This window comes from Eutrigla gurnardus, assembly GCF_963514095.1.
Source record: "Eutrigla gurnardus genome assembly, chromosome: 10".
Lineage (NCBI taxonomy): Eukaryota > Metazoa > Chordata > Actinopteri > Perciformes > Triglidae > Eutrigla > Eutrigla gurnardus.
In genome coordinates, this window is record NC_139924.1 from 593,850 (window position 1) to 612,406 (window position 18,557).

At 43.1% G+C, this 18,557-nt stretch overlaps 1 protein-coding gene across 1 annotated transcript; it reads left to right on the forward strand.

Annotated features, from left to right (window-relative positions):
* Positions 1-247: 247 nt before the first annotated feature.
* Positions 248-15,417, forward strand: tsen34 (TSEN34 tRNA splicing endonuclease subunit). The gene is made up of 6 exons (XM_084018857.1): positions 248-285; positions 407-525; positions 12,084-12,356; positions 12,646-12,784; positions 12,871-13,161; positions 14,196-15,417. The coding sequence occupies exons 3-6, from the start codon at positions 12,093-12,095 to the stop codon at positions 14,381-14,383; spliced, it is 882 nt and encodes a 293-aa protein (XP_083874983.1). The 5' UTR covers positions 248-285; positions 407-525; positions 12,084-12,092; the 3' UTR covers positions 14,384-15,417.
* The last annotated feature ends 3,140 nt before the right edge of the window (positions 15,418-18,557 follow it).

The window sequence follows — 18,557 nt, forward strand, 5'->3', positions numbered from 1 at the left end:
TTATGCATTGTCAAAAATATTCACAAGAATGGGAAACATTAAAAAGGGAAATAAGGGAAATTGGAATAGAAGATTTTAAAATGTATTTGAAGGTGGGGTAGGAAAACTATTTACATTTTTGAGACAAACAGGATTGATGGGAAGAATTTAGCAGATTAATGGGTAGATAACTCTGGTTCACACTCCAACATAGTAGGTGGCGGTAATGCACCTTAACGCTGGTTGCCAACCGCCAAAAAAAACCACAAAGAAGAAGAAGAAGAAGAAGAACTGAGCGATGGGAGGGTAGCATGTTTCTCTGAACTTTGTCGCCGTTTATTTTACGTCGTGTTTGTTGTTGTTTATGTCAAGTGCTTGTTGTAGTTTAAATACTATTCATAAAAACTATAGCCGGGACTATTTACAGAATGACATGGAGCTTCGCGTGACATGAAACACGTGCACCCGGAGCACCGCAACGTTAACCTAGTAGTTAATGTTAACTGACCGGGTTGACGAGCGACAAGTTAACTGAGCAACTAAGCGGTAAGTAATATTAACTACCCAGAGTGTTTCCTGAGCTTTCAACTGCTCCTCGCAGTCTTTTTCACAGTAGTACAGATTTAGCCGGCTCTACGCTAAGGTTTATACGGGTTTCCTACGGGTTCTTACAGTGTTTTACATGTTGAGCGTCACACTTTTCTTTTCCTTCATTCTGGTGATTTTGAGACACCAGTTAATGGTGTAACTGTCTTGATCCGTGTCATAAACACGCTCAATTCAGGCGGCAGGTGACAATTAAACTATGAAACTATGACACAGTAAGTCAACCATCTACTCCCCTGTAGATACAGTTTCTTGTGTCATGTTTAATCTTTGCTGAGTCATTTTAATTTTCCCTCTTTTGTTTGGGGTTTTTACTCTTTAACTGTGGCTCCTATTCACCTCAATGACTAATCTTTTGATTTTATTTAATTTATTAACTCCCTAGGGCTATTAGATAGAGGATTAAGCCGGGATTTTAGTCCCTGTTGTTATTAAATATGCTATACAACAAATCTGACGTAATTCGACTTGACTGTGCATTAAAATGTGATATCCGCCAAGGTATTACAGGCAATCGTATAATTTTGGAAAAAAAAACACTGTTTGACTTGACCAGAAAGATCCTGGCTGCAGTCGAACATTCTATTTTGCGTAGGAAGGTTCCTAACTGAAGAAGTGACCCGGAAGTAAACAAGTGGCCGCTATGATAAGAGCCGTTTGGCGGCCTATACTACTCAGCGAGTTCAACATACCAGGGGCCTGTACTACGAAGCAGGATTTGGGCTTAGCGAGGGTTTTCTGTCCCACAACGCTGGTTCACTTCTTACGGGGGTAGATCACCATGGTAACATACGCTGTGGAGCTAACCTGCTCCATTCTCATCAGAGGGAATGACTTATCTGTGTCAGCGTACAGCCTACTGACCACTTTGTATTATGTTTTAATATTTATTTTATTTGCTCCCAAGTCCGTTTTACACTGCCGGAATCGCAGCTGAAAGAATTAGGCTGATATTGTCATACACCACGTTATAAGAATACATTTAAGCAAAACATTCATTATTTTAAAGTTATATTTTTGGCCTTTTATTGCGGAAGCACATCGTGAGATTTAAAAGGACGAGAGAAAGCGACGACATGATTTAAAAGAGAGCCGCAGGGCGGATTCGAACCCAGGAACGCTGCGGAGAACCACGGTACATTGGACGGTAACTCTACCACTGAGCTATCAGCGCAGTTAAAGCAACACTTAAGAGTTTTTGGCGCCTTAAAATAATGTTTCCAAAATAGTTTCAGTGGTTCATCACCTCAAAACCGTGTGAACGGCACTTCCACATTCGCTCTGCGGCCCTCTATCGTCTGTAACCGCACTATGTAACGAGGCACTACTTTGCCTCGTCGGGTAGTGGTTTTGTAGTTCTAATGAGACTACAAATTTGACCTGCTTTACGACGAGCGTTACAAAAGCTGGTAGGTGGAGGCTCTGCGTGGAGATCAGTGGGAGAACACCCGGCAGGTGCGTGGAAGATACCTTGCAGCTAGGTAGTTTTTAAATTGGCGTCATGGCAGAGCCTGCAAAGAAAAGGAGGAGTATAATGTCTGATGAGGTGAAGAGAAGAAAACGGGAGCATGACAAAGAGAGAGCTCGAACGAGAGTGAATATCGGACCGGCTCACACTCGTTGGCGAGAGCTGAAGGAGGCTAGAAAATGCAAGATGGATGGTGACTTGGCTTTGTTGCTGCTGGACCGGTCAGTGTTTCCCCTAGAATTTTTTTCAGGCCTGGTGGTACCCACCGAAAAAACCCTCAACAGAGCACAGCAAGCAGTCTGCAATTCTGCAATCATTATATTTGCATTCAACTAGGGATGTCCCGATCCAGCTTTTTGCACTTCCGATCCGATACAGATATTTTAGCTTTTAGTATCGGCCGATACCGATACCGGCCGATACCGATACCGGCCGATCCAAGCATGTATTAAAGATTAAAGATATTTACTTATTTTGTTGTCAGACTCATGTTAAAAAGGGTTTTACTCTTAAGAACAACTAGCGAACTTAAATAGGTTAGTTTGAATAATCCACAATGATTGGTAATGAGAAGCTGACCTGTTTATTCTTAATAGGGAACGACATGAGTGCATGTATTGTCTTATTTTATCAAGTAAAATATAAGTTATAGGTTTTCTTAACAGCTTAATAGTTAATAGAAATTCAGGTAGAAATATAACTCAGAGTTCCACAGCTTATCAAAAACAATCCTCCTTGCAAAGCAAGCCCTTGCTTTGCATTCACACTGCTCCAGCCCAAACGGGCTTTAGCCCGTACACACGTCATCACGTCCTAATACTACACACACAATATGGCTTGATGCTGTTTTGAAGGAGTGCATATATTTATCAACAACACTCGACCTGCATCAGCGCATGTGCGCACGAGCGCACATGCGCTGAAGAGTGCAACAGCTTATCAAAATACAGTGTCAACTTTCCGTGTTTTCAAAGTAGAAAGCGACATCGTGGTGGTTTAACGAGGCGGAACGGCATCAGAACAACATCAAGCGTGTAAAGTACACGAAGAAGAACGTAGCGGGAGCACGCGGCGAGGGTTGTTGTGGCTGCGCGTCTTGCGGAGCAAGTCTACTGTGCTGCGCGGAGGCGCTCCTAATGTAAATGATTAATGATTTATGAATGAATTGATAGGTGGCTTATTTTGGGCGTATTGATTTTATGGCCTGTACAATGGTAGGGGAAACACTGGACATGCACACAAGTCCGTCTTGTTGTTGTTTAGTGGATGCTGGACAGGTCGCGAGGTGTGTGCTAGGTGTGCTGGAAAACGCGGACCGGACTCTGGGGAAAACCGGAAAAAAACTGTAATGGATTACCTACATCGGTGCGCTGAAAAACACGGACCGGAGTTTTGAAGAAAAAAAACTGGATCGGGACTCCGGATCGGGATTTTCCCGTGCATATCGATATGCATTTTTTGCTAATATCGGCGGCCGATCCGATCCAAATATCGGATCGGGACATCCCTACATTCAACCTCCTGGGCCTGATGGTGGTAGCTGCTCCTGGGCCTGGTGGTGGCTGCTGCTGGGGCCTGGTGGTGGTAGCTGCTCCTGGGCCCGGTGGTGGCAGCTGCTCCCCTGCTTCTCGTATTTGGTCCCTCTTTAAAAAAGCTGTTTCTCTTCTTCTTCTCCACAGAAACGTCCGAATCCAGATGTTTACAGTATATTCTACACGATGAAATCCCGAAACGCGAGCTGTGTTTGCACAGAAAGACATCTTAGTAGTAGTAGTCTTTCACTATGGGACCCATATAGCTCTTCGTCACATCGACAAATTAAATTTCTCCCAGTCAATAGAGTTTAAAAGACGTGAAATAAAAAATCATTGGATTTCAAAATATAACTAAAAAAGAAAAGTTCTTGCAAAAAATCATGCCACAGCTGTAACACAGCCAAAATGATCACCAAATCAAAAAACAAATGAGGGAAAAATGGCCAAAAATGCCTGAGGAGGGCATGAGGGTTAAGTTACCTTGCTAAGCCCAAATCCTGCTCATACAGGCCTCGGATTCTCTAACTGCAAAGGAAAGGAGCTCCAATGCTTCCTTTCAGATCTCCTTTAGCAACAAACAACAGACCTTCCTTTACAAAAGGAAAGGAGATCAAGCTGACCCACAATTCTGTGCCGCACACCTCGGTCGTTCATGAAAACAAACGATATGCCTATTTGCATATTTAAATAGATCCAACCCCTTCTCCATAACAAGTAATAAATAACTTATCATAAAATCTTGTGGCTGGAAGCCTAGATTCCTTTTTTTTTTTTGTCAGTTCCAACCTTGAAAGATGAATATTAGTGAGCTGACTGTCCACATTTAATATTAACTGAATGGTTAAATTCAAATTATTACACAGTGTTGGTCTGTTGGTTTACAAAGCAGAGTTAATTTTAACGGCAACAGGAAGGGGGAGCTCCTGAACCTGTTTATAAAAGCAACAACATGGGGAGAAGCGCACGATGCACTTTTTGTAGCCCATTATAGTAGGTTCTCCAGCGCAGACACCCGTCAATCACTGGTGCCGATCATTAGCTGTCAATCATCAGCAGCATTATAATGACGTAACTTAGTGAAAGTCCGGTTGGATTCTCTGAGCACCGCGGCCGACTTTTCCTAAATCCTTTTGAGTTCTCCTCCCACCTTCCCTTGACCTCATGACGTTTTCCCCCGAGGTCAAGGAAAATGCGTTTAGGATCATTTACTATTTGACTGCAGATGTCCTACTATAGCTTTCTGGCGGTTCTCTACACAGCAGTTATGAGCCAGAGGGTCAAAGTTCAAGGTGCCATCTTATGATGAAATATTATAGTCTCACCGTACGAGATCAAGGCGACCGCAATTTTTAGAGCCAGGTGACTCCAAGGCCCAGGGCATGATGGAAAATGCCTGGCTGTCACCTGATCAAAGAGCTGATTGGCACACGTTTCATAGAAAAGGTTGGTTGTTGATGTGATTGTAATAGTAAATGCTTGATTGTAGGATGTTGATCTCATGTTGTTCAATGAAGCTTTACCCTGTCACCAAAAATCTTGTATGGTTGATGATGATTGTAGCAGCCCTTGGATCCAAAGGATAGAAAGAAAGTCTCGACTGATGCATTTGGTGTCTTTTTATTAAATCCTTTCGTCGTCACTATGCACCGTGAAAACTGCGTTGAAACAAATACAACAAATACGTTTTCACTTGATTCACACTCATTTAGTAGTACTCATTTACGCACTACATACATATCATTTATACAAATCACACGAATCACATAAAATCTCAATACAAACACAATCATACCTCGCTGCGCTCTCCAAGGGATGCAAGATTATTATCCGATAATGATTTCTCCTCACATTAACGGGTTCCCAGGAACAAAGCGCAAATGTGCAACAAGATGCAATATACTTTCCTTTGTGCCAAAAAAAAACTACGGGGCTACATCTGGGACAAATATCACACAGGCGAAGGCATTTCCGGTCATATCGTGCACCCACACGTACACACGTCATGTTTAGTATAGACCCAGCTCCCAACCTAACTTTGAGAATAGATTAACGGTGATATTTTTTTATCGCCTGAGAGTCTTGCGTAGCACGTTAACGCCGATAATGGCCCGCCACCACTATAAATGAGGACCATTTACCACTAATATATATATGACAAATATGTTTAGATTCTCTGGTTGTTTGTTTATTGTGTTGTATAGCTCAGAAATTTCTGTGTACATAAAATAAATCCATGAAGGTTAAACCTTGGATTCAGATGGTGAATAAGTTGCCAGGTTTCTACAGGGATCTGGTCCATGCTAATGGATTCATCTACAGCCTTATTTAATGTATATTTTCTGTTTCTTGTGACATGACATCATATTATCGTTGCTGGTCTAATAGAGTTGGTAGAGCAGGCTGCTACTGGTTCTGTCTGGTAACTGGTCTAATAGAGTTGGTAGAGCAGGCTGCTACTGGTACTGTCTCATTGCTGGTTTACTTTTCTCAGCTTCAATCTGGGACTTAATCTTCAGTTGTGTTTATGCGTGTCGTTAGTATTGGGTCATTCCGTGTCATTTCATCAAATTTCTGAAAATCTTGCCACCTGACCATCTCAGAATGTCCTGAAAAAATTCAAGTACAAAGACACAGTTGTTAATAGGACAGTCCAAAATATTAGGTCTCTGCTGTCAATAGTTTTCTCATGAAACATCATTGAATGAAGGGTAGTTTAGACGGTTTTTGGCATCATACTCTGAAAAGCCATTTTTAAACAGCAATATCTTGAAAACTATCTCACCTGTGGCCTTCAAAATTTTGACAGTGTATGTCTGTTACTAAAAGCCTCCAGACATGGAATACCAGGGGTGTAGCTCAATGATAACTAGGGTTGGGCACCGAGATCCGGTTCCAAATAGGAACCGGTTCCTAACGTCCGGTTCCGGAACCGTTACGAAGATGTTTGAATTTTGATTATTTTTTTCGGTTCCTAAATGCCCGCACTAGTTTGTTTATTGCCAGTCCGCCGAACGGAGAAGAAGAAGCCACTGAACACCAACGAAGAAGCATCCACCAGAAGTGTTTGCATAACTGAGCGAATCGAGCATGGATAGCATGCGTTGGCGGTCCAAAGTGTGGCTTCACTTCTCTAAAAACAACGAAATCTCGGTAAAATGCACTTGCGACAAGATTATTTTGTGCATAGGAGGGTGCACGACGGAAATGAAAAAGCACCTCCTCCGAGTTCATGGCTTAGAAATAAATGTGTGCCCCGTCTTTGACGCGCTGACCGTCCTCCGCTGCGTCTTCCTCTGGCTCCGGGTCTGGGTCCGGGTCCGACCCCCAACGTGGCTTAGAGGCAATAAGTCCTTGAATGTGAGTTAAACATGGTGAAAGCAGTTTTTAATGTCTTAAACCATGAACAAACATAGCATAATATTGAAGACTGTACATTTTGTAATACTTTTAAGTATATCATTTACACAACCAAATCAAATAATAATCTTAATTTGAGCATAAAGATGTTACATTACAGTACAAAAGTCTCCAATGTTTGATATTGAATAACAGTTTCTCTCTATGCTCACTATGAGACAAAATGTGAGTTGTGTGTATGATCAGAAATGGTGGATAGGAAGTATCAGAGATGTTCAAGATGAAGATGAAGATGAAGATGTACTGGTTCAGTTCATGCACCCACATGGCCCTGCCAAGAGTTTCTACTAGCCAAGAAGAGAAGGTATGTGCAATGTCCCACTGCAGCATAGAATTGCAAGGATTGACGTTCCCTCTACAGAAACTGGGCTCATGTATGCCATCAAAAAAGATGAGCACAACAGAGCAGAGATGTACATTAGACAATTTGTAAAGTGACTGCCAAATTAATTAATGTGACTAAGGAATTAGATCTAAAAGATGAAAAATGTGTCATCCCTCATAGTGAGCATAGAGACAAACTGTTATTCAATATCAAACTTTGGAGACTTTTCTACTGTAATGTAAAATCTTATCTAATTAAGATTATTATTTGATTTGGTTGTGTAATTTGTATACTTAAAGTATGACAAAATGTACAGTCTTCAATATTATGCTGTTTGTTCATGGTTTAAGACATTAAAAGCTGCTCTCAGCATGTTTAACTCACATTCAAGGACTTATTGCCTCTGTAACTACAACTGTGCTACATTTGAATGTTTTCATAAGGCTATATTTAGCAGTAGCATTTAGTCACATGTAAGTCTTTGGTAAATGGTAAAAAACACAATTGAATTGCCCTCCTGTGATCAATGACGGGGTGGGGGGGGTGGGCAAGCAGGGGCCCTCCTGTCAAAGGCTGCGCCCCCCCTTTTGCTCCCCCTCCCCTCAAAATATTTATGGATTAAAAACTATAACAAATATAGAAAAAATTAAGACACTGAGACATTAACAATCAATCATCTGAAGAAATATTGTTTATAACGTTCCTATGGTGATTGGGTTTTTTTTTTCTTGCGTCGTGCGATTTGATTGGCTGGTTGTCACGCAGACGGCAGGCTGAATTTGACGTTAGCGTTAGCGCTGGTTGATGCATAGCGGCTAGTTAGCGATTGTGTCAACAGAGGGAAATGGACCGATTTGTGATAGCCAAAAAGCGAATAAGAGTGGACGATGGTGGTGGTGATTTACGGACGCAGGACAGAGTGATGACGGACTTGGAGGATGAGGATGAAAGAGAGGATGACGAAGGGTCGGTAGTAGGTGAGGAGAACAGAGAAAGGAGGAGGAGGGGAGAGGAGAAGAGAGAAAGACAGCATTGGAGAGCGAGTGAAGCAGAGTTTAGAGGACAAGAAGTGAGGAAGAGGAGAGGAAGACAGGAGGTAGGGAGTTAGTGAGGAGGAGAAGGGAGGAAGAGGAGAGGAAGACAGGAGTGGGGAGTGATTGAGGAGGAGAAGAAGGGAGGAAGAGGAGAGGAAGACAGGAGGTTGGAGTGAGTGAGGAGGAGAAGAAGGGAGGAAGAGGAGAGGAAGACAGGAGTGGAGAGTGAGTGAGGAGGAGTTTAGAGGAGAAGAAGACTTGAGTGGAGAGTGAGTGAGGAGGAGTTTAGAGGAGAGGAAGAGGAGGAAGACAGGAGTGGAGAGTGAAGGAGAGGAGAACAGAAGGAGAGAGAAAACATATTTAGTGAGTTAAGAGACAGTTGTAAGAGTATACTGTATACAACTATACACTGTGCTACAATTCTCAGTTACACTCTTGTAAATCCACAGATGTTCTCTGTGGTGGATTTGTATTGTTTTTTGTGCTTGTTGTTTGGCACTTCATTTCATTAAAAGTAGTTATATGCTTGTGTTTGTTTTATGATAAACGTTTAGTAACATGCATTCGACAATATGTAGTGTATCAGCACGGCCACGGGAACAGTACATCTATATCTATTATAGTATTATTTGTTGGTGTCAGAATTCACTAGCACCTCCTATAAACAATCAGACCCCCCCAATAATAATTTTCTGGTGCCGCCGCTGCCTGTGACGTTTACTAGTAGGCTGTTAGGACATGCAGTACCAAAACCGGCCACAAAACCCCACCAATATCAGGATTTTAAAAAATCACTGCGACAAATTGAGGCAAAACACCCTCCCGATTTTTTTATATGATTTTAACAAGAATATGATCTTTCAAAACAAGTAAGTTTGGACCTGATACTTGTTGTCAGTTTTTTGGAATATGGCTCTGAAGTTGGGCAAAGATGTGTTAACTTCAATTTTTGAGCCTTAATATCTGTGAAACTAATCATCTGAGAGAAACCATATTTTGTAGAATGTTTAAGCTAACACCAAAGATAGAGGTAGAAGTGATAGAAGTCTTTTATCTGCAAAAATGGGAGCTCAGCCATTCTTCAAATGTACTACTTTATTTCAACAAGCCACATTTTAAGTACCTACCTTTAGGTACCTACCATACTAGGTTATCATTGAGCTACACCCCTGATATTCCATGTCTGGAGGCTATTAGTAACAGATATACACTGTAGAAATTTTGAAGGCCACAGGTGAGATAGTTTTCCAGATATTGCTGTTTAAAAATGGCTTTTCAGAGTATGATGCCAAAAAACGTCTAAACTACCCTTCATTCAATGATGTTTCATGAGAAAACTGTTGACAGTAGAGACCCAATATTTTGGATTTTTCCTATTAACAAGTGTATCTTTATACTTGAATTTTTTCAGGACATTCTGAGATGGTCAGGTGGGAGGCTATGGTTGAAATTACACGGAATTACCCTATTGTGCCAAAGTAGTACTGCTCGATTAATCAAATTTTAATCTCAAGTCAATTATGATTCTGGCTTCCAACGATTATGAAAACAAGATAATTTAAATCCAATTATTATTTTGCAGCATTCCGTTTCGCAATGATGCTCTCGTTTTGTCATGTGTTATAAATCCAGCGCACCCCATTCCTTTAGAGCGGTGAAATTTTGCCCTCCCCCTCCCTAAAAGCCCATACTCATGCTCAGGGGGGCACTCACCACCAGGGCCATTTGATCCGTACCGTGCCTCAGCACAATTGCATATGCCCCCCCTGCATACGTCTTCACGTCGTAATACGATGATATGAAAAAAAATGGAGCTGAGAGAGGGGGGCTATCAACCATAGCCGGCATCTATGCAAGCTAACTTCCCATGAATGTCAACATTTATTTTTCTAATTAATCCATCACAACGTGTGACGACGTTGTGTTGTGTTTTATTCATATGCGGACAGATTGTCATCTTATGGGTGTTTATTGATGGGGCGGTTGGGCTAAGATGTACTGTAGCTTTTACTAGTTGTCATAGCAACTTGACGGCAAACATCCGGTCAAGCAATGTGTTTACTTCCTCTATGACAGCTATAATAAAGTAGCAAATTTGCTACTTTAAAACTAGCAAATCTGAGACTTTATAAAGTAGCAAGATTGCTACTTTATACATTTGCGACTTTTTTCTCTGAATATTGGCACCTCTCTTGACTCCGTTTTTCTGCTTTTCGCCGCCATCCCATCCCCGAGTCAACTTGAAGTCACGTGACATTGGCTGTGGCTGCAGGTTTTTTTCAATGTAACATTGTGCCCCATCATGTATGCCAGGGCTATTCGATTAGTTTTTAATGAGGGCCGGTTGATTGCCCGATTGCCTGTTGTACATAATACTACACACGCATGGCTTGATGTTGTTTTGAAGGAGGGCCGTCTGCATATATTTCTAGTCAACACTCAACCTGCATCAACGCATGTGAGCATGAGCGGATCTGTGCGAGCAGGCAGCGGATTTTGGACGGAGACACACAGTGGCATTTTTATTAGAAAAGTACCAGTCCGGTTCCGGTCCCTCTCACTTCACAAGTCTGAAGAGTGCAGCAGCTTATCAAAATACAGTGTCAACTTTCCGAGTTTTCAAAGTAGAATGCGACATCATGGTGGTTCAACGAGGCGGATGGTCATCAGAACAACATCAAGCGCGTACACGAAGAACGTAGCGGGGGCGCATGGTGAGGATTGTTGTGGCCGCGTGCATTAAAGCTCCATCCTAGCTTTTTTCAAATCGTAGAATACAGCTTTAATGTTACTATCTGAAGATTTCAGGGCAACATTATCACCCCTAAAAATTCTATAGGCGTATATATTGGTGAGAAATAAATGAGGAGGAGGAAAAATTACATGTAAATGGTTATGATTTATTATCCTTGTACCCGTTTACACGTGTAGACGTTGACACCCCTAGTCCTGACAGTGAAGCATTGAGGTGATAGTGTGATGATGTGGGGCTGCATGAGTGCAAAAGGTGTTGGGGAGATGACAGATGCCACCATGAATGCATATATGCCACATACTCCCAGTCTCCAGCTTGTGTAATATTCCAGTATGATACCGATCCAGAGCACACTGCCAAAATCACACAGTTTCTAAAGAAGGAAAAAGTGAAAACTATATTGTGTGACTTGAATCCAATTGAACACCTGCATTTTAAAGAGACAGGTCGAGCAACACAACCCCTCCAGCAAAAATAAAAGATTTGAATCTCAGTAATGAAAGAGTTCCTACTGTTGGGACTATATTTTTAAGAAAGTACTGTAAATCTAAACATTGAGTTTTTAATTTTACATTAGAGCAAATACCCTACAGTTCATCTCAGAAGCAATGCAATTACTGTAAGGTGACCAATATTGAATCATTTAAGTGATATTGCACAGGGGTATACTCACTGTTGTATACTGTATATGTGACTATTGGGTGTTAAATTTTGATAATAATAATAAAAGAAATCACCTAGCCCTCGTGTGGATGGGTGTTGGATGGATCACCGGTTGTTGACCTATCCTGCCACCATGTCAATTGTTATTTAACTGAAACAATGAACCAGTTATACGGTACATCATTCAAATGGACTCATGGTAATTGGCTCATTACTGAAAAATCAAATCAGATATCTGTACCATCCCTACATGAATTATTGGTGTTATTGCTTTGTTTAATTGATCATCTGTTCTCCACAGATTGTGCTGATGGATGCGTCTCCCTGCAGGCAGGAAGAGGACTCATCTCTGTCCTCCGCTCACATTGTGGGGGTCAGTCTGTGTGACTCCGCCCCCCTGCTGTGGAGGGTGGAGGACCTGCGGTCAGTGAGGTCTCAGGGTCTGGTGGGGGCGCTGCTGGGTTCACTGCCCCGGACCCCCCGACAAAACGGCAGACTGGGACGACCCCTGCTGCTGCTGCCGGAGGAGGAGAGGCTCCTGACTGAACGACACGCAGCAGCTGCTGATAATCAGGTTAGGTGATCAGCTTGTAACCAGGTTAGATGATCAGCTGATAACCAGGTTAGTTTTCCTGCTGATAACCAGGTTAGATGATCAGCTGATAACCAGATTATTTGATCAGCTTGTAACCAGGTTAGTTTATCAGCTTGTAACCAGGTTAGTTGATCAGCTTGTAACCAGGTTCTTTGATCAGCTGATAAACAGACTGTGACTGTTTGTTCAGATGTTTCCAACTTGTTGAATGGTTGAAGAAGCCCCATATTGTCGACAGGTGTGTTTGATTTGCTGGAGTTGTTGGTAGGATGGAGGAGGGTCGGAGCTTCATCTGCAGAGGCAGCAGCACCAGGAGGACCAGCAGAGGAGCTACGAGGAGCAGAGTGTCCTCGCTCTGGAGGACAGGAAGTCAGCACTGCGCCGAGCCATTACTTCGTCACACACAGGTCGGAAAGACTTAGCATGTCGTCATTGCCCTGTCTGTACCTGCGGTCTGATCTTAAACTTCTGGTTCTGCTCCTGGTCCTCTCAGACTCCAGAGAGTGTGGGGCCACAGGCGAGGCCCTGCGGGGCCGCCTGGACACCCTGGAGCGGAGCTTTACCTTCCCTTTGTCGGCAATGGTGGTCCAGCTGAGCACAGCGCGGGCGGGCCTGTCTTACTGTCCCGAAGCCCGGGCCTTCCTACGGGCTGACCGGCCGAACAGCGGTGCAGACATGCTGCACTGTGAGGCCACCAGGTACCAGGTGTTCAGAAACCTTAGAGGGCGGGGCTTCTACTTGACCTCAGCGGGGAAATTTGGAGGCGACTTCCTGATTTATCCAGGTCAGTGTGGAGTTGCACTTTACTAGAGTTGAAGGTTCACAAGATCGTCCAGTAAACACAGCAGCAGTACTCCATTAAAAAAAAACAAGAAAAATAACACCGTGGCTGTACTTACTTACCAAATGTACTGATAAAATTAGGCTCAGCATCTTTTCTGAATCTGTCCAGGCATCTCTTGTAATTTGTCAAACACATATTCCACCAAAGAGCATGTTAAAGTCTTATTTTACCGTCTTTCTCACTAATGTGGAGTGGACAGAAAGGAAAAGCAGTCAGACGGTGAGACTTCAACACAACACAGATTTTTCTACGGTTACTGTGGTGTCTTCCTGGTTTTACAGCTTTCCCTCATCAACATCGACAACCGCTCTCTCCCATTCTGCAGTACCACTCTCCACCTGAAATGTCACTGGGGGGGAGGGGCGCTGTTTTAAATAAAGTTTTATTAAACGCTGTTTAATGTGACATATGGTTGCACATGTGAAGTTAACTATGAAAAAAATTACGTTGTTATGCAGCAAATTTGCTGCATAACATGTCCATTTCGAAATTAATTGTTCCATGTCATCTATCATTCCTTTTCTTTGTTTTATTTTTTATTTATGTTTTATTATTTTTGCAGTGGTACAGTTTCAGTATCGAGATATTTACTGGAATTGTATTATGACAACACTATTTTCTGAGCATTTCGGTGATCTGAGTCTTTATCTTGTCAATGAAAACTGATGAAAACAACTGTAGCTAAATTTAAAATAACATTTGGAAACGAGAACTATGACAAGATGTTTTACATTTTTCATCAATGCATAAAAAACAGAACAATAATGTGAAAGAAATGAATAAATTATTGTTTTAATGTTGTATTCAGCTAGCTGCTGCTCCTCATCAGTCCGACAGTCCAGCCAATAATATCTCTTGTTGCTGTTTGTCTTTTCACATGAGGATTTATGGCCCGACTTCATCTACAGTCCACTTTAGTCTAGTTAGTTTAGTTTAGTTCTAATGAAACCGTTTCCATGTCTCGTCTTCTCCAGGTGATCCTCTTCGTTTCCACGCTCACTTCATTGCCATCTGTCTGTCTCTGGACCAGTCGGTCTGTCTGCTGGACTTCCTCGCTGTGGCTCGTCTGGGGTCCAATGTGAAGAAGACCGTCCTGCTCTGCTCTCCACAAATGGATGGACAAGTTCTGTACACCTCGTTACAGTGGAGCGGAATGGTTTAGATATCTAATCAATACTATGACCGATATCTGAACCTAGACCCTTTTAAAGAGGGTAGGAGAACCCCTGCTGGGACCCGGGTTTGGAAGCACAGACTGAGACCCAGAAGACAAACATGGATGGTGTCTCGTGGAACTTGTGTCCTTCACCAGGCAGAGTAGATCCAATGGTTTAAATACAGATTCTCACAGAGGGAGCAAATCCAGTCTGATGAAAACCAGGATCCAATTTGTTCTCTGGGAGCTCAAACTAGACCTGGATTAGCCTCTAATGCTGTGTCCACACCAAATGTGAAACAAATAACCTCTTAACATGTTTATTGCAATTAAATCACAGCTAAATATTATTTTGGGTTCATCCAGCTGTGGTGTGTCGATGTTTGTCTTGCCAGATCCACCTCTGGATGATGTGATGAACTCAGACAAGACGGCGTTAAGGTTCCCGGCGTATCTGGGCCTTCACTACATGTAAATTGCATCTATAGTGGTGATTACAGCCATGATGGATGAAACCATGGTGCTTTCATGGAGGTAAGCCCCGCCTCCTAGACGTGTTGGAGAGGAGGAGGAGGGGCTAACCTACAATTACAACAAATTATCCTCCGGTGAAGTAATGTGAAGAGCTTTGCCAGGTTTGAACACAGAATATGAGTCTAAACAACAAGCTTTTATGGATGCATTTAACAAACATGACCAAGTATCAAAGGGAAGATAAATCAGAATATAAAGACGAAGATGTATGCTTAAAAGGGGATCCTTTACCACCTTGTGACAGACTTCTTAACCTCCAGAAATAAAGTTGGACCTAATTAAATCTGAGTCTTGAATATGTTTGTCCTAGAAGTCTAAAAGTTACATCTCATGATAAACACAAAGCCTTAATAAACACTGAATCGGGGATTCACAGGTCCTCCTGCTGGTGCTGTGTTACCCAGACTAGATCAGGTTCATCTTCCTGTCGGGTGATCAGTAGAAGGGAGTGTTTCCACTATAGTCAATAGCTGCTCCATCCCACTTTGTGCTGATGGTCATCTCCAGTCAGTGCTTGAATTGGGCCGGTACTCCCCAGTACGCAGTACCGGGACTTCTGATTTTTACCCATCTGCGTACCGTTACTTCTCAAGGTACGTGTCCACAGGGGCGATTTTAAACGCGAGTGGACGCGCACGCGCCGCTTCCCAGTATTGCACGCTTGGCGGGCTGCCACTAGAGGATGATTGACAGGCGCTCTCCTTTAAACAACACATTTTTGCGAGCGTTCGCGAGCGTTCCCGAGGCGGCGAGTCGAGCCCAGCGCCTCTGATTAGCATAAAGTAGATTCGACTTCAACTTTAGGCAAATGAGGAGCGGCCAACTCGCGCGCCGTCTCTCGACATTCGCCGCGACGCTACCAGAATGCATTGCACAGCTTTTCACATAGACAATGAATGGGACGCGGGGAAACACCGCAGCCTGTGGACACGCACCTTTACAGCGTACCGCCACCTCATGACGCATCTAGGTACGCATATTGTAGTTCTTTGTGGATACCTATAATAAGCTATGCAGTTGATGAATCTGTCTTCATTTTAGATCGACAAGATTCAGTTTAAAAGATTTTCGAGAGCTTGCGGGAGGCTGCGGCGCACTGTCTCCCCACACTTGCCGTCAGTCGAATGCATTTCAGGGCATACCGTAAATCCTCTAATATAGCCTCAGCCAAAATCTTCGCGACACGAACCTGACAATCTATTATCATAATCTATTTATGTACAGGGAGCAGAAATGGAAAAATAAAACCGATCACCCTCTCTGGATGGAGAGGACTAGACAGAGGAATTCAAGAGTGAGTATCTAAGTTGTGATATCTTTATTCCAAGATTGACCGTGTCGAATGCAGCAGATAGGTCGAGGAGAATGATAACGGAGGAGTGGGATGAGGCTCTGGCGTCTCGCAGTCACTACCCCTTTTCCACCGAGGCATTTTGAGGGCCGGTTCGGAGCCGAAATCGCGAAATCGCGAACCAGTTCTTCCTGTTTCCACAGACAAAGAGCCGGCTCTCAGCCTGGAAAACTGGTTCCCGAGCGGCCCCAACTCTTTGCTGGGCTGGAACCGGCCCCGGCTTAAGTTAGGGGCTGGGGGCGGGGTTAACGCTCGAGGCAACGGGGGAAAATACGCCACTGCGGAGTTTTACTAACGTTACTGTTCCCGGTAAGTTTCACATTTAAAATGTTTCACCTCGTTGCAAACCAACGACACATTTCTGTTTAGTTTACCAAGCTAGTGATTACGTTCGTAACAGCAGCAACTAGTGGCTATGCTTCCTCGGGTAATGTAAGCCGACCGGCTAGCTAGCCAGCTAGCGTGATATTGCTAACAACAACGTTAGCATGCCACTTTCTGACTGCCGTTGGCTCACTAAACGTTACCAACTACCAACGTGACTTAACATCTGTGTTCACAGCGTCGTGGAGACGTTTGTGATTAAACCGCTGTTCTCTGGTTTGTGTTTGTAGAGCTGTCGACATTGGCGATATTGAACGGAGATCCAACCTGCAGACTAAACATCAAACACTCCGATCTATTGATCACACACCGTTCTACACTTTAAAAAATGTTGGGATTTTAGTATTTTGTGTATTTTATTGTTATTGTATTATTTGCCAAAATAAACACTTTTTCTGAAGAGACATGTCTGCTATGCTTGAAATTAGCGCTGCGGGGAAACCTCAGACGTATACAGTGACGTAATGCCGTGGCTCTCTGGGCTCTCTAGCCGGTGGAAACGCAAACAGGTTCTCGGACGGTTCGCAAGTTGAACCAACTGCGAACCAGCACGGGCACCGGCCCGGCTCTTGAACTAGGTTCGCGTTGGTGGAAAAGTAGGACAGCATGGCCACACAGGATTTGCTCTCAGTCTGGTTCCCTTTTACTGGTACAAAAATCTGCAACACACCGTCGTTATCCATAATGTAATGCAGCTGCAAACATCTCCAGCTCGGGACTATTTTTCTCTACTCTTACAAAAGACTCATATAAAATACAATTCAGTATTATAACAGTCTTTTTCCAAACCCTTCAGTATAAACAAACGTGATCGTATAGTGGTAATGATATGTATGACTGTCATCGGACTCTTACTGAGTGAGCACATAAACAATGAGAGCTTTTCTTTTTCACATTTACAATAACAACCTCAAAAACATCATATACACATGTTGTCCATACACACAGCGCCGCCGCCCCCACAACGCGCATCACGCACTGTGCGTAGGGAACCAAGTGCTAAGGGGGCACCAAAAATATCATTATGAAAAATCATCATAGTCATAATATTTATAATGCCGATATTATTTCACTCTAGAAATTGTAGGCACATTTTAGGCATTGTGATGCCCCATGGGGTCACCAGGAAGCTGTGCTGCTCTCTGCAGGAGAGCATGCATGCAGGCTCACTCCTCACTCTAAGGCCCCGTACACACGAAGCAAAACAAACTTTTTTTCTCCGTTTTGCCTTGGCGTCGTTTCGAGAAAATCTGCGTCCAGACGAATCCACTGAAAACGACTCAGCGCGCTGTAGTACATATTCCAGGCCCTTATGCGGCGCTGTTTCTGCTACAAAAATGTAGAAGAGACGGAGCGTGACCGGATGTTTGCTGTTGCTATGGCAACACGTGAGAGTTACGGCTAATCTCCGCCCGACCACCCGATCAATAAACACCCATAAGATGACAATTTGGCCCGTATAAATAAAACCAACAATAAGCACCAACACCCGTCACCCGTAGGACCTTGACGAGGCGTTGTCACACGTTGGGATGGATTAATTAGACAAATAAATGCCTACATTCGTGGTTGTGCTACATGTTTTGGTGTAATGGTGTAATAAAGAAGAGACAGAGTCCTTAGCTTCACTGCTACTTTAGTGCGAACGGTAAGAGGCAATACGAACATCATAACACAGCGCAAAGCAGGCTGGGAGACTGTGTGGCTTTCCGTAAAGTGCAGTACCACTGAACAACCAGTAGGTGGTTCTATACTACCACCCATAACATCTCCCCTTTCTTTAAGTAACCCAACTCTTATAAACTATGACCTTAACCAACTACATAGTTCTGTCAACAATGTGAACTTAATCTCAATCTGCTCTTTCAGTAAATCACATTTCTGAAAAGATTCTTCATTCAGCCTTACATT

Bases quoted from the DNA above. Each gene is read 5' to 3' on its own strand.
- tsen34 (XM_084018857.1), top strand. From the start codon at position 12,093: ATGGATGCGTCTCCCTGCAGGCAGGAAGAGGACTCATCTCTGTCCTCC. The intron at 12,357-12,645 runs GTTAGGTGATCA...AGTTGTTGGTAG, and splicing joins CAGCAGCTGCTGATAATCAG to GATGGAGGAGGGTCGGAGCT. The intron at 12,785-12,870 runs GTCGGAAAGACT...TGGTCCTCTCAG, and splicing joins CATTACTTCGTCACACACAG to ACTCCAGAGAGTGTGGGGCC.